Raw genomic sequence first — 14,837 nt, 5'->3', positions numbered from 1 at the left:
CCCCCCCCCCCCCAAAAGCCTGGTGGCATTTATGTTTTCAAATATACTTTAAGGTAAATAAACAAACTCGAGAGCCTATTCACTCTCTCAAGGGAAGATCCTAGGGAGTGCTGAGGTGAAGCATACTATATTCACTCCTTGTGCATGCTACACTTTGAAACACATGTAGTAAAGTTACTTTAGTAAGAGATACACCAATAAGCTCATTCTAGCATTAAAATTCTCTGGAGTGTTTGAATTAGTTGATGACCTTGACCATGCAAGCACCTTCTGAAATAATTGTGTTTAATATTGATTTCATTTTCAGATAGAAGCAGTATTTTTAAAAAGATTCCCTTCCTCCTTGAATAGAAACCTACGCTTATCATCGTGTCTGAATAGCAGCTGGTTAGTCATTGTCCAAAAACTCAGTTTGCTTGGTTCATGGCATTCTAAAGCCTGGGCAATTTGTTTAAATATGTTAATGATGTCAACTCATCATTTGCCAGCCTGCATTATTTCACTGGTTTCTGTCTTTTATGTACTAGTCTGTAACTCTACAAGATTCAAACTGTTTTAAGACTGACCTTGTATACCCTGAAGCTTCATCACAGCCATTGTGCTAATGGCAGATTCTCCCTTCATTGGTTGCTCTTGAATCATTCAAAAGGCTAGTGAACAAGACAAAAGGCTCCAGCAAGTACCCTTAGTTAAGCAGGACTATGCACATCAGGCACATGGCTGTACAACGCTCGTTACATGGGATTTCATTTCACTGGTTTGCGTGGGTTTTGCATCTTGAGTTTTTTGTTTCGCTTCACCTTCCAGTAATCCAAAAAATGTAATGAAAAACTGAGCTGGTCCAAGAAGTTGCACCTGATTAGAGACTGAAAACCTTATTTTTAAATAAGACCAAACATCTTCAGCATCCCCAAATTCAGCCAAGAATTAAGTTTTTTGTAAATATTACATGCGTGCATTTGCTGATTTTGTAGTCTCTCTCTTCCTACTCATTACTCCTTTATATCTATCTTTTTCAATATTCTTATTAGTGTATTTACAAACCAGCTTTTACTTTGGGGACCAACTGTTCTGTCTGTAGTTTATTCAAAAACAATAAAATAGAATTGAAGAGAACTGCTCTCAGAGAAGAATGTATCGGAATATTTGTATTTTAATAAATTTATGAGCATAGAACAGTAAATATTTTTAGCTTTATGCTAACATAAGCTAATGTCTCTTCACTGCAATATGAATGTCTCTGTCACAGTTTCAATATAAAGTACATCTGTAATCTGTTTTTTGTTTTGTTTTTTTTTTAATTTCAGTATGTGAGACAGAAGCAGCAAAAGTTTATCAGCTCTCACTAGAAGAGCACCTCCAGCCTTTCAAAGACAACATGGAGCAATTCATTAGTCAAGGTAAATAATGAAACATCATTTAACTTTTTCATGACATTTCAAAGGGAAGTTGTAGGAACAATGTTTATATATTGTTAGTAAGGAGATTGTTTATTTTGACATCATAGATGATGTGGATTAGTTTAATCAGATGCCACAGTTCTAAAAAGATTTGCAGGAAAACTGCTCTATTGTAGGTGAGTCATTCTCTTTTGCGTGTCAGCAAAGATAAATGCTATTGGCACCAGTGTGAGACCTTATGATAAATTCACAACTCCAGTAGAAAACAATTTCACAATCATTGTTTCCTGAACTTTTTTTTTAAGCTGGATCTCTGTAACTGAATTGTTTCCAAAGTGATGATTGTTTCGTACATGCCAAAAATGTGGTGCATGCATAAGAAAAGTACTCCTAAGTTTGCAAACAAACAAAAAAAGGCAAATCTGCATGAACTTTTGGGGACAGGTTAATGAAAAGTGCTGCAGGGAGATATAAATTAAGTGCATCTGTGCTGACCTGATAATTTGAACATGAAGAAGGAAGCACAAAAGACAGGAAGAGGTGTTTCTCTTGGGATTCCACAGTAGGTGGGATAGTTTTCATTGATAAGCTGATGTGCAAAAAAATTCTGTCACTGATATCTGTAGAGAATACTACTCAGAAATGATGTTCTGTCAATCACTGATCCATTCAGCACATGTGTTGATTATGTTCCTATGCAACTCAGAATTCTTTTTGGAAGGTAAAGCTTTTTTGTGGCCATCGCTCTATAAGATTTAGGCTGTTCTTGTTCCCCACCCTAGTTTTTATTTACAGTAGACCATTATAGAAGGTGAAAATACTGCATTTTGATTAGATAAAAAGTGACATGAAAAGTCCATCTCTACTACTTAGTCATAGTAGTTGTAACCCTTCATTCTAGACTTGTGTTACCAATCATTACATCTGGAAATCATCACTGATGAACTGCTGTGTGCCTAGTATTTAACTCTAGTGATTCAGACAGAGTACCTGCACATTTTTAATTCCTAAATAGATCATCCAAGGCAAATAACACGGTCCTTAATACCTACTTTCATCTCCTCCTTTAGAAAGATACATTCAAAGGGAAAAATTGTTGTACTTGAAATTCACATTATAATGATAGAGTTTTGTGTCATGTTCCAAATTAATACACCAGTATGCATTAGTTCGTGTTTTATAACTTAATGTTTCATTGTATATACTTATTTAGCAATTTAGTTTTGTACCCCAATTGCCAAGGCACCATTTGATCAGTTGACTTCCTATAATTACAAGGGTCAATCCCAAAAGTCTAATCATGTTTCAATTATGAAATAATAGCCCTAAAATAATTTATAAAATCTGCTTTGAAACCAAAGAGCATAAATTCTAATCTGAATGCCACAATTACGTGATGTATATGATTCCTTTGTTTTGGGGGGTTTTTGTTTGGGTTATTTTTTATATGGAGCTTTTTATTATATATAAGCATTAATGGGGAAAGTGGCTCCCTGTTGCCATTTTGTCATGTCTTGTTTTGAGGGAAATGTTGTTACATCTCAAATTCTAATAACTCTTTTATATATTTATCTTAAAAAGGAGTTTGATAAATTGAATGCACGAATGTATAATTCGTTTATACTAGTGTAAGCTAGGAATAACTCTCCTGAAATACTTTCGCTGCCTTCAAGCATACCTGGTTTCCTCTTTAAATTTAGCTGTGGTTCTTGAATGTGAATTCTATTGGATAATTACATAGATCTGATGTACAGAATCTGATGTCTTTTTACTGACGGTTGATTCTGCAGTGTGCGTGCCTGCCTTGGTCTTGTGCTTTGAAAAAAAGAGAAAAGGAGGTACAGAAAGATCTGAACCCTGAAGTTCTGTTCTACTATTAGAATGTTTTTATTGGGAATTGCATGATCTTTGATAGAGAAACCCCATACCCTTACTACTGAAACAAAATTAAAATTATCTTTTATATTTAATGGAAATTATTGCAGTTGGTCACTATGAACTCAGATTTATTCTGAATAAATTGTTCTACATTTCCTTTAATGTGCAAAGCCCACTCTTTGGAATCCTATCCCAATGTAAAAAAGAATATATATGAAAGATAAAGCTTTAACATATAGACGGAAAAAAATTCTTTGGTGAAGTTCCAATATAAAGCCATTTAAAATACCTTTCATTATGAAATCCTTTGTTTTTACTTTGTGGGATTGAATTCAGACTTGAAAGAGGCCATGTTTAAAGCAGGATTTCTCTTTCCTGTTCAGTGTTTGACAGGGCTTTTGATCTAGATATTTTTTCTAAGGGATTTTGTTGTTTATGTAGACATAATCGATGAGTCTTTTCAGCTAGACTGCACACACGATCATTTAGAAAAACAGAGGGACAATTCTTGGCACCTTTTGGGAATTTGTGTTTATATAATATGTGTTATAGGCAAAGTGAAATCAAGTTTTTAAGTTTATTTAAAGTTCAGTTTCTCCAAGTAAGAATGTTTTAAACTTTTATATAAGAAAAACTTTGTTTTTGGTAGGGATGAATAACTTGAAATGTTTACATGATGCCTTTCAGAGAAGATAATTTTTGTGCATAAAGGGATCGACTAGTTGAAACTAGCTAAGCACATACAGAATGTTCTGACTACACTTATTCTCAACACTGGTAAATCAAAGTTGAAAAGGAAAACAACAGTCTTCCAGAAGGTGAAAAGAATTGGACACTTAGTTAAATATTTCTGGCAAGGAGTTAGAGAAGGACTGTTTTATAGGAAAAGCTACACGTTTTACAGTTGTAATTTTGAATTAAACTATTGTAGACAAATTAGAGACAGTACAGAGGAGGGCAGTGAGAATGGTTAGGGGGCTGGGGCACATGACTTAGGAGGAAAGGCTGAAGGAACTGGGTTTATTTAGTCTGGAGAAGAGAAGACTGGGGGGTGGGATTTAATAGTAGCATTCAACTACCTTAATAGTGGATCCAAAGAGAATGGAGACAGACTCTTCTCAGTGGTGGCAGACGACAGAACAAGTTGGTAAATAATCCATGAAAATGGATTTTCATGAAATCTTAAGATGAATTATTGTTATTTCTGCACATATTTATGACCTCAATATGAATAATAATTGTGGAACCATATATATTATTTATATTTTTGTCATATTAGAATGAAAACATCCAGGTGTGGGTTTTTTTTCTTATTTAGAGGTCCCTCGTATTGTGAAGCCCTAAGCTACAGCTTAAGTAGCTTCAGCCTAATTCTGGCACAGCTGGCCAGCCCGCTCCCTTCAGGATTTTTCCTGAGGGCCACCCTCCAGAAATTATACCTATGCTGCTTTCTTTTTTTTCTCTCTTCCCAACTTTATCCACTTCTGAATTTTTCTATAATTCATCTGTGCCATAAGATTAATTTATTTGTAAGGTTTCAGTTAAAAAAAAAAAAAAAAAAAAAAAAAAAAAAAAAGGGGGGGGGGGCAATGGATAGCAGGACATGGTGGCTGTTTCCAAGCAAGGTATTACAGAAAAAAAAAATTAAATTATATGAAATAAGAAAAAAAATCCACTCCAAAGAATCAAAGTAATTACCTGAGTTAACTGCAGTGAAATAAAGTATTTAAATGTTTGTTGCTAGAATCTTTGAATATTCCAGCTACTCTGAGCATGCTTCCTAGTCTCAGGCCATTTGAAGTTGCATTCATTGCACACTTGTGTTAATTGTTCAATAAATGGTAACATGCTGCACATTCAACTGATTCATCATGCAATAAAATGGCAGGCTATCCACAAAAATGATTCATATTTAAGGGACTTGTACTTTAATTGGCACGTGTGGCATGGAGCTCTTAGATATAAAACCAACTATGTCCTCATTAGCATTCATTTGGCAAGCAGTAATAGTTTTAAGAGCCAGGAACAGAATTATGTTTGTAGCCTTTCTTATAAGAGGTAAATTTAGAAGACAAGCAAATACAAAGACTTTACAGGTAGAGCTGGGAACATAGTACGCTATACCCTTGTCTTGCAGTCTGTGACCTTGCACAAGAATTCTGCCAATTTGTGTGTTTGAGTGAAGTATTGTAACCACTTTCCAGTGGAATAGAAATTAGGAATTCTGCTTCCCAGATTTCCATTGTAGACAAACAAATAGTTGTATGTCACTGGCAAAGTTTGTTGCATTCACCTCCTGAGGGTCTGGCGTATATGCAAGAGAGTAGTGACATACTAGTGCCATTACTTGCTCTTTTAGCTCATGCAACAAATATCTGTGTTGTGGAACTAAGCATTGTGACTTCAAACCCTGATGATGACCTAGGTAGTAGTCAGATTTGGTTTCAGGTTTTATTTGTTTTCTTATTTTGTTTTATGTTTTTTTATTATGCATGCAAAAATAGATTTAAACAATACTATGTGTGCAGAATCAATCTAGTAACAATTAAGAAGCATCAGGATTACTGTTGTTCATGATTACATGATGGAATGTATTGGCTCCTAAAGGACCTCTTGTAGCTTAGAGAAGGGATAGAAATTGAGGTACAGGGTTCTTTCAGATGAACAAGAATGTTCCCTTGTGATTAAGGCACTGGCATGGATCCCAACAAAGCTGAGTTCCATTTCTGATTCTGCTAGAAACTTTTTTTTGTAACATCAAGTCTCATGGTGCCTAAGTACAGAGACCTGAATTAGGGTTGCAAATTTAAATTTACCTCTGGCATTTCTTAACTGTAGAGTATCTGACTTCAAAGTTTGAATGTTTTTTACATGTAGCTTTCATGATGCATTTAATAGGATAATATGATACTTGTGTTAAAATAATTATTTTAAAAAAAGGCTTTAAAATATCAGAAAAATAAAACTTCTCCCCTTAAAAAGATAAGAAAAGTCCTCATCCGAAGGCTTCCTTGGCTAGGGACAGACGTTACACATAAAGCAGTTTAAGTGATCAGAAACTGGTTTAAACCTGTAATGGAACAGATGTTCAATGCACATAAAGCAGTTTGACAATGGCTGAAACCGGTTTGAGAGAAACCTGGTTGAATGTAGTATCAGACTTAACTGATTTGGCTCAAACTGGCTTATGCAGTGTCTGTCCCAGACCCCTTGCTCATTTAAGATAAATCAGACTCCAGCAGCATGCTCTCTGGGCTAGGCGGGGCTCTCTGCTCTACAGCAGGGCTGGCCTTTTGTTCCCTGGCTGCAGCTCCAGAGACTTGCAGGCTACTCCTCCTCTCCCCTTCACCACTCCCTGCTAAGCAAGAATTCCCCCCTCCTCTCTGCCTTGCTGAGGAGGTGTCTGTGTATTAGCTAGCAGCCCATGTGCTGGCTATGGTCGGTGCTGAATCAACAGGTAGCTGGGAATGTCCCTCTGTTGTTTTCTTAATGGGGTGATAAACACTGAATTTGGGGTGATAAACACTGCTATCAGTTCCCTCCTGGGCTAATCAGTGCATCCTGCTGGGGCCTGGCCATGCCCCACCTCAGCTTAACATTGTGGAAGGAAAGGGAGGGCTGCTGTAGCACCCCCAGCTTCTAGCCTGAGCCACTGCAGGCAAGTTCCTGCATTTTCTCAGTCCAGAGGGGATGTTTTTACAGTTATAAAGTGGCTCAGCCTAGTCAGATTAGATTAACCTGCAAAGACTGAATCATTTTAGGCTCAGGATTTTTTAATGTATTTTTCTAGCCCACAAATCAGGTACGGGGTTGTAAGCTGTGATGCAGACATGTGAACAGTTTTATAATAATGTAAATGTGGAGCACTTGTACAATATACAGATCTACGAGAGTCACTCTTTTATAGGGGTAAACTTTCTCCTCAAACGAAAGGAGAAATGGTACGTTGGTAATGAGTTACAACAGTATATAGGTTGGGCATTTACTACCCTCAACAAATTTGTCTTGAAATAGTGATGAAGCAAAGGAATAATGCCTTCTACAGGCAGCTACTTTGTTTGTTCTAAGTACTCATATAACTTACATCAGCGTGTAATTTATGCCAGTGTTAACATGTTGTGTGTTCACATCAGCACACATTTAAAAGTTTTTTAATTTTAAATGTTTAACATTAATCTTCTCTCTGCCTTTTTATTTCAGTCCTTAGTCTTCCATTTAACTTTGATTTATGGGCCGCAGATTTTAACTCTCCAAAAAGGAACTCAGTTATGGCCAAAAACTATGAAGCTTTCTAAAAATTAGGCGCTGAAAGACAAACTCTCCCTTTGTGGTGTGGGCCATAGGATCTAATTCATACCTTAGACATACCTTTAAATGAATCCACTGTGTTCCTTCCATTCCTTCTGTCACTTTGTCCAACACCAAGCTCTATCCTATGTATTTTCCTTAGAGTTGTGGCAGACTTCTCATTATGCATGCAAGAGATATTTTCCCCCCTAGAACCTAAAAACTCCCTGCCCCCTTTGCAAATTCTCTCCTCATGACACAAGGGACAGAACGGATATGTAGGCTGCATCAACTGTTGACAGAAAGTTATACTGCTATACTTACTTGCAGCAATAAATGCTAAGGCATGTTTCTGGGCAACCCCCAAAGTGGAAAAATTAACAAGGTAAAATGGGCAGTGTTATAAGCAATATTAGTGACCATGTCTGTTTTACATAAATAAATACATACTAAATAAATACATAAATAAAGCATAAACTCCAGCTTCTCATTTTTTAAAAAGATTGTTGGAGGAATATGGAGGAGTAATGTAGAGTGAGTAGAATAAGAAAGTGTGTTTAAAACAGAAATAAACATGTCAATTGTTTAACATTTTCCTATTAGTACTCTTTCCACTGCAATTACTGAAAGAGCTTTTAAAGGTTCTATTTTAAATGTTGAAAGTCATTTTTTTTTTAAATCTCAGACACTTAGATGTGGTAATACTAATAAATAGTTTACATCTGTATTGTATAAACTTGTCTTTACATCATATGTCTACACCTCAGTTGGTTTGCATTACTACATAGTAATCTTATTGCACATTACATTCTGTATATGCCACAAAGCCTGCTTAAAATGAATTCGTCTTGCCTCAGAATGCATGAAAAGCCAATGCTTTGCAACGGTAGCTTCAGTTTTCCACAGGGAAGGCATCAGACCTCTTTTAAGCATCCTTAGTGGCACAAATGTAATATTTGCATACAGTGTGGGTTTGGTTTACTGAGGTTTTATTGGCCTGGGTTTGGAAAAGAGCAATACAAGTAAGTGACAAAATGACAAGAAAATTATATAGATAATCCACAAGTAGTGTTAAATGTTACCTAGAACCATTGTGTATTCAGTTTTTGCTGTAGATGGCTGAAATTCTCTTTTAGAAATTTTTTTTAGAATATCACTCTTTATGTTTATATACCTTCTCCAGTAAAGCCAGAGAGCTAACTGTGTTAGTCTGAAATCAGGCAGAAGTCTGGGAAGGGTGTCACCTTATGATGCATACAAATGATACACTTAGATCAACCTAACTAGAGTTAGGTTGATTAAAGTGACAATCTGTGCAGATGTTCAGGGAAGTTGGATCCAGCAAAAAATGGAAAACCCCTTTTTCCCCCCCGGCGGGCCTGGTTGGGGCCCAACTCCCTTCCTCCCCCCCCCCCCGCACCCCAATCCCCTACTTACTTGTGGCTGCCTACGCTATCTGACCCAAGGAACAGGCAAGGTAGTGTAAAAGTGCCTGACTGGCTGCCACTATTGCACTAGAAGAGCAGCAGCCTGGTGGTAGGTTAACCCTTCCCTGCCTGCTCTCTAGGATAGACAGCATGGGAAACCACAAGTAAGTAATGTCTTAGGACCAGGGAGGAGGGGAAGCAGCATAGAAGCTCAGAATGGATCAGGGAGGGGGGTTTCTTACCTTTCAGTCCTCCATGCTCCTGCTGGCCTGCAGTGCAACTGCTCCAAACTCGAGCTAGCACAAACATTGATCAACATTTGTGCAATTTACAGTGTAAGGTGTAACAAGGCCCTTAGTTGGGTTCCTAGTCCAGCTCCCAACACCAACAACATCTGCGCAAGCAGGACCGCATCTGTGATCGTGCAGTTTAAAGTAAGCCACATGATTGTTGATTAGGTACACAGAGGTTTGCGTGTACCCTTAGAGACTTAAATCATTCAGAAAGGCATGAACTTTCATAGGCAAAAGCCTATTTCTATAAATACCATGCATGGACTGCAGAGACAAGTAATACCAGCGTTCCTTTTATTTATTGTTAGTGTTGTCATACAGTTCTTGGATAAGTTCAGTTAGATAAGCCTCATATGATACTTTTCTGATTCTTAGTAATTCATGCTTAGTCCTGCAGTCATTCATTGCAGTCTGCATTGTTTAAAAGAACAAACCCTAAGCTGGACCAGACCCTTATTATTTCTGAAGCTGCTCTGAGGATAAGGACATTGGAACTAGTGGCAGTGAAAATGAGGTAGTGCGAAGAGTGAAAATAGGATGGACAAAACTGAAAATTAAACTCAATATACCACATCATTTGAATTTATTGCCTATCTATCATCACTCCAGCTAGTAATACCTGAATATCAGACCTGTATGAAGTGGCTAGTATTTGTTTAAGATTCGGATTTGGCCGATTCCAAAGGACAGTGATTTGATTCGGTGATTCAAATTGCTGTCTTGAACTGGAGATTCAGCTGCTGCCAAATCACTGAATCAGCCAGGCCCATCGCCTGCCTGCTCTCCCAGCCCAGCAATGGCTGTCCTGCGTACCCCAGCTTCCAGCACTTTGTGGGGGGTGGGGAAAAAGCCCCAACTCACCAGGTGCTGCCAGGTGGGTGGGTGATCCCCACTGCCCCATGCTGCATGGGGGGCTCTGCCATGAGCCCCCCAACTCTTCTCCACTGTCCCAGCCCCCCCATGGGTGCCCCACCTGCTGCAGAAACCCCCCCCAAGAACCCCCACACTCATCATTCCTCCTGGTGGGGGTGATCCCCACTGCCCCCTGCCACATGGGGGGGGGGGGGGCTCTGCACAAGTGCCCAAAGCCCTGAGACCACTGCAGGAGTGGTGAGTTCTGGGGTTTTTCTTGGGCACTGGGGGGAGAAGCAGGGATCACCCCATGCTCAATACCACCTGGTAATTGGGGGCTTTTTTTAAAGCACCAGGAGTTGGGTTGCATGGGGCAGCCATGGAGGGGGCTGGGGGAGCAGGTGGGGGATGGGGCCTTGCAGAGGTCCCCCCATGGTTGCTTCCTCCCTCAGCCCCCCCCTTCCCTGCCTCCAACTTACCAGCATGGACTCCGACTCCAGCTCCCTGCTGCAGCCAACAGGGACTATCCGAATCATCAAAATACTCTGAATCTTTTCTGAATTGATTCAGAGAGCTTCAAATTGATTCAAACCTTTTAATTCGTCCCCTCATTCAATTTGGATTCAGAGATTTGGCCACCAAATTGGGCTGAAACTCCCCTGAATCGAATCACCACCAAAAGCTCTGCACAGCCATTCTGGGGATGATGACATCATATTTTTTGTTAGAAGGCCAGTTCTGGATTTTTTTTTTCCCCCCCTTAAGGCTGACAGTCTTTCAGACAGTGATGAAAAATCCATCTGTTTACCAGGTTATTGCAGGAGTTGGATTGCAGGCGTACCTTTTCCAATTAGAATATATAACCATTTAGTTCTTTAAGGAAAATGCTGATCATGGTTAGGACTATTGTTGGTCGGTTGTTTTGACAATCTAAGGTAAAAATAGTTACTGTGCAGCTATGGTGATGGCTTAAGCAATACTTGCATTTATTTTACTTATAAACTGAAAGTCAGATCAAATAAATATCTAGTTCCTTCTTTTATTAGTTGTGTTCCAGAATAATGCAGGTGTATGAAATGAAGACAGATGTATATAAGCTTTTCATATGAGTGAAATTGCACTGGTATCGAATTGAAATAACACAATTGTAAATTAGGCTACGTATTAAAACTGCTAATGGATGTTATCTTTTAGTATTTGGAGACTAAGGATCTAGTATATAAAAGGTTGGAATTTCATGGACAGAAAATGCCTATTTTTGTTCTTTCATCCAAAAACTTCCTGTGAATGTGTCATAAGAAATCTAGAGTGATACAGAAATCACAATAAGCGTGGCCTTCTCTAGAAGAACACTGCTACCATGAATGTAGTAGGAAATAACTATAAACCCTCCAAATGTACTTGGATCTCACGTCAATGTAAATAGAAGTTCTCAAAATGGATATATAATTGTAACGATTCATTGTAAAGGCCCTGTATCTGTCAAAAAACAAAAAGCTGGCTAAACTTGAAAGTGAGCAAAAAAACTAATTATAAACAAATAGCAGTTAACATTTTAAATAAAACTGGGAAAAGGCAAAAAGATTTAAAGCATAAGCAAGTAGGTGAAAGGGGTTTTGTTGTGTTCCATCTGAGATTACTTGTGTGCATTCCTGTATTCAATTACCTGGGAAGATGTGATATTCCCTTAAGAGAGAGCAGGAGATCAGAAGTGATGGCAGTTTCGTGCCTCTGCTTACTCATAGTCCTTTGGAACTGGTTCAGCAGAAATAGCTTAAATTGCAAAAGGGTTTGGGGCCAGACAGTGACTACAGCCAGTAATCACTGGGTCAAGATTGTAATGCAGTCCAACAACACAAAGTTGTGGTGGAACAAAGAGTTTCAGATGGATGTTTGAATGCTGTTACAAGAGACCTTTTCTTAATGCCATGAAGCCAAAGTCATTTCTGAATCTGAACCAGATAGTAAGTCAGTCTTGTACAATGGATGTTCATGTGAGATTATCCCAGGTTTCTATGATGTTGAATAGATTTTCTTTCATCCAAAAACTTTCTGAATAGCTGGGGTTGATGCATTTTCAAATTTCAATAAGGGCTTAATATTTTTCACAAAGCCACCAAATATTGGCCTCTGTCATGAACTGAAGATTAATGATCAACTAACTGCTTTTAAATTCTTCCACAAAACCCACTTCCTTCTGTTGTTTTCCATCTATAATCACTGCCTAATTGTTGCCCAGGACCACTTCTGTTCCCGATCAGATTGAGGTTATAATAAAAAAGGGAAAAAAAAGAGAAAGAGGAAGAGTGAGCAACAACAACAACAAAATCTAAGTTCTTCAGCTGAGCTTGTGCTGTCAGGAAAGGAAAAATGAATGAATGGGAAGGAAAAGGAAAGAGCTCTTTCAAGAGCTTTCATCTTATCTTGTCAGTGTATTCCATTTTGATCTTGTTTCCTTAATATTGCTAGGAGTTTGGAAAATATGGTATGGAGTGTTTAGCCAAATGCCCAAATACAATTACTGTGGATAATATTTCAGTAACCATTTTGCAAACTTCTCCTAATTTAGGGGAATGGACAGAAAAAGAAGAGAACAGAATTTTATTCCTGAATGGTTTGGCAAAGTTTCTAGAGATGGGAACAGTAAATATTACTATTGGTATAGCCAAGAGCTCTTATTTGCACATACATAAAATGAAATGAATAATATTAAATATCTCCAAAAATATCAGGAAAGCTATGGAGAATGCCTAGAACTAAAGGGTTCTATTAAAAAAAGCAAACAAACAAAAAATCCAGCATCTCTGCAGGCATTTAAAAAAGTGGCATATTAAATTAAATACAAAGAGTTATTTGATGAAGAACAATGTAGGAGACTATTCAGAGGATTGAAATGTCAATAGGAAAAGGTAGGGGTGTGCAAAAATGGGTCCTATTTGATTCAGATTCTGTCCAAATCAGGAACAGTGATTCAGTTAGTTGATTTGGATCACTGTCCCCGATTCGATTCAGCAAAATCTGGATCTGAAGATTTGATGCTGATTCGAAGAATCAGTGATTTGGCCGTAATGCAGCTTTAAATGTTTTTTCTACATACCTCGAGGTACCAGGCGCAGCTCATGAATGCTGTAATGCTGGGGCAAGTGGAGCATCCCATAGGAACACTGGGCCCCCTCCCCCGCATGCTCAGTGGTGAACCCAGAAGTGGACTGGACGTACTTAATAAATAAACGCATAAAATCAGTAATCTATTATTTTGTAAGATCCTCCTATTCTCTCTCATTAGCAAATTACAAATGTCCTTTTCTTAACAGTTTCAGGGTAGCTGGTCATGCAGTGTGGGGAGGAGGGGGAAGGGGAACAGTGGCTGCACACGGAGTGGCAGCAGCAGCCACCAGATGCAAGCTTCCCTCTCTGCTGCTCTCCGTCAGCTGCTGCTACTCCCCAATATAGCGTAGTTTTAAAAGGTAACAGATTTTCAAGAATTCTGGATTTTTTTAATGTCTGGATTTATGAGGTTATACTGTACATCCCTGAAACATGGAAGATGCTGAACTTTATCCTATTTTGGATTTAAAACTTCACTGGTGAACAAGAAAGATTTCTACACCTCCCTGCCTGTCTACCATCTGGCACCACCAGAGAAGGAATCCTGCCTTATCTGCACCTCAAAGAACAACTCATAAAGGCACTCTCATGGACCCAAAGAAACAGACTTCCACCTTCGGCTTCTTCTGTGCAAGAAAGAAGTTTATTTTCTACCTATGGGGACTTTTTACCATGTTTCATTTTCCCTGAACCTGAGGAAGGGTGTGTGCATCCAAAAGTTTGCAGAAAAAGATATTTTTAAATCATTTCTTAGTTTAATTTCTAATAAAGGGTCTAATATTTGAACCAAGGGTTCTAGAGTTTTGCATTTCTTTTCTTAACATGTAACTTAAGTATGATTACTTAGGTGATCTTAGTTGAACATGCAGTTCTTTGCAGGATTTTGGCTTTAAGGTACTTGAAGTGCAAAGCATTAGGATAAAGACATAGAATGTAATTTTCTTGGGTGAATACCTGTTGGCAAGATGGAGTTGATGCAAATTTAAATGAATTCCGCTGGGTTGATCATTTGTGATGCCTTGCTTGGAAGACAATAATATGTGGACATAAAAGAAAAAAAGTATCTGGATGATAAGAGAAGTTAAACAATGAAATATCCTGCCATGAGGCGTCATAGAGATTCCATTGATAGAAATATACAGAAGGGGAGTAAATGATAAATTCGAGGTATAGTGTGTACCAGGTCTAGGCAGTCCATCCTGTGAGAATCTACTGATTTTAATCTCATAGCAGATTTGGAAGGATTATTCATTTTCTTTCAATGAAAAATTTTTAAAGGATATTTTTTCTTTCAGTGCTCTGTGAGCTATTGAAAGACTATAAAATCCTTTGAGATACTGAGAGTATGAAAGCAGCCATACAAATCTAGGTTCTCTTCTGATGTATAAGAGGCAATATTCATAGAGACAGTCATTTACTGGAATGATGCATCCTTTTATAGGAGTGCAACTGTACTTTTGGAGACTTCAGTAGTTTAGCTTTGAGGATTAGTAAAACAATTCCAAGCTGGAAAAGAAAGAAGATGATTCCGCAAAATCCAATACAGAATATTTTTTTAGTATGGTAAAAGGTCACCAGCACTGCCCCCCCCC

The 14,837-nt window shown here is 38.2% G+C and overlaps 1 protein-coding gene across 1 annotated transcript in view; it reads left to right on the top strand.

Annotated features, from left to right (window-relative positions):
- FMN2 (formin 2) overlaps positions 1–14,837 on the top strand; it is a 348,730-nt gene that overhangs the window by 280,396 nt on the left and 53,497 nt on the right. The window contains 1 exon segment of the mRNA XM_019527634.1: positions 1,308–1,400. Coding sequence (XP_019383179.1) covers positions 1,308–1,400 — 93 coding nt within the window.

This window comes from Gavialis gangeticus, unplaced genomic scaffold, assembly GCF_001723915.1.
Source record: "Gavialis gangeticus isolate Ggan-Ray unplaced genomic scaffold, GavGan_comp1, whole genome shotgun sequence".
NCBI classification, from domain to species: domain Eukaryota; kingdom Metazoa; phylum Chordata; order Crocodylia; family Gavialidae; genus Gavialis; species Gavialis gangeticus.
This window is presented reverse-complemented; position numbering and strand designations above follow the sequence as displayed.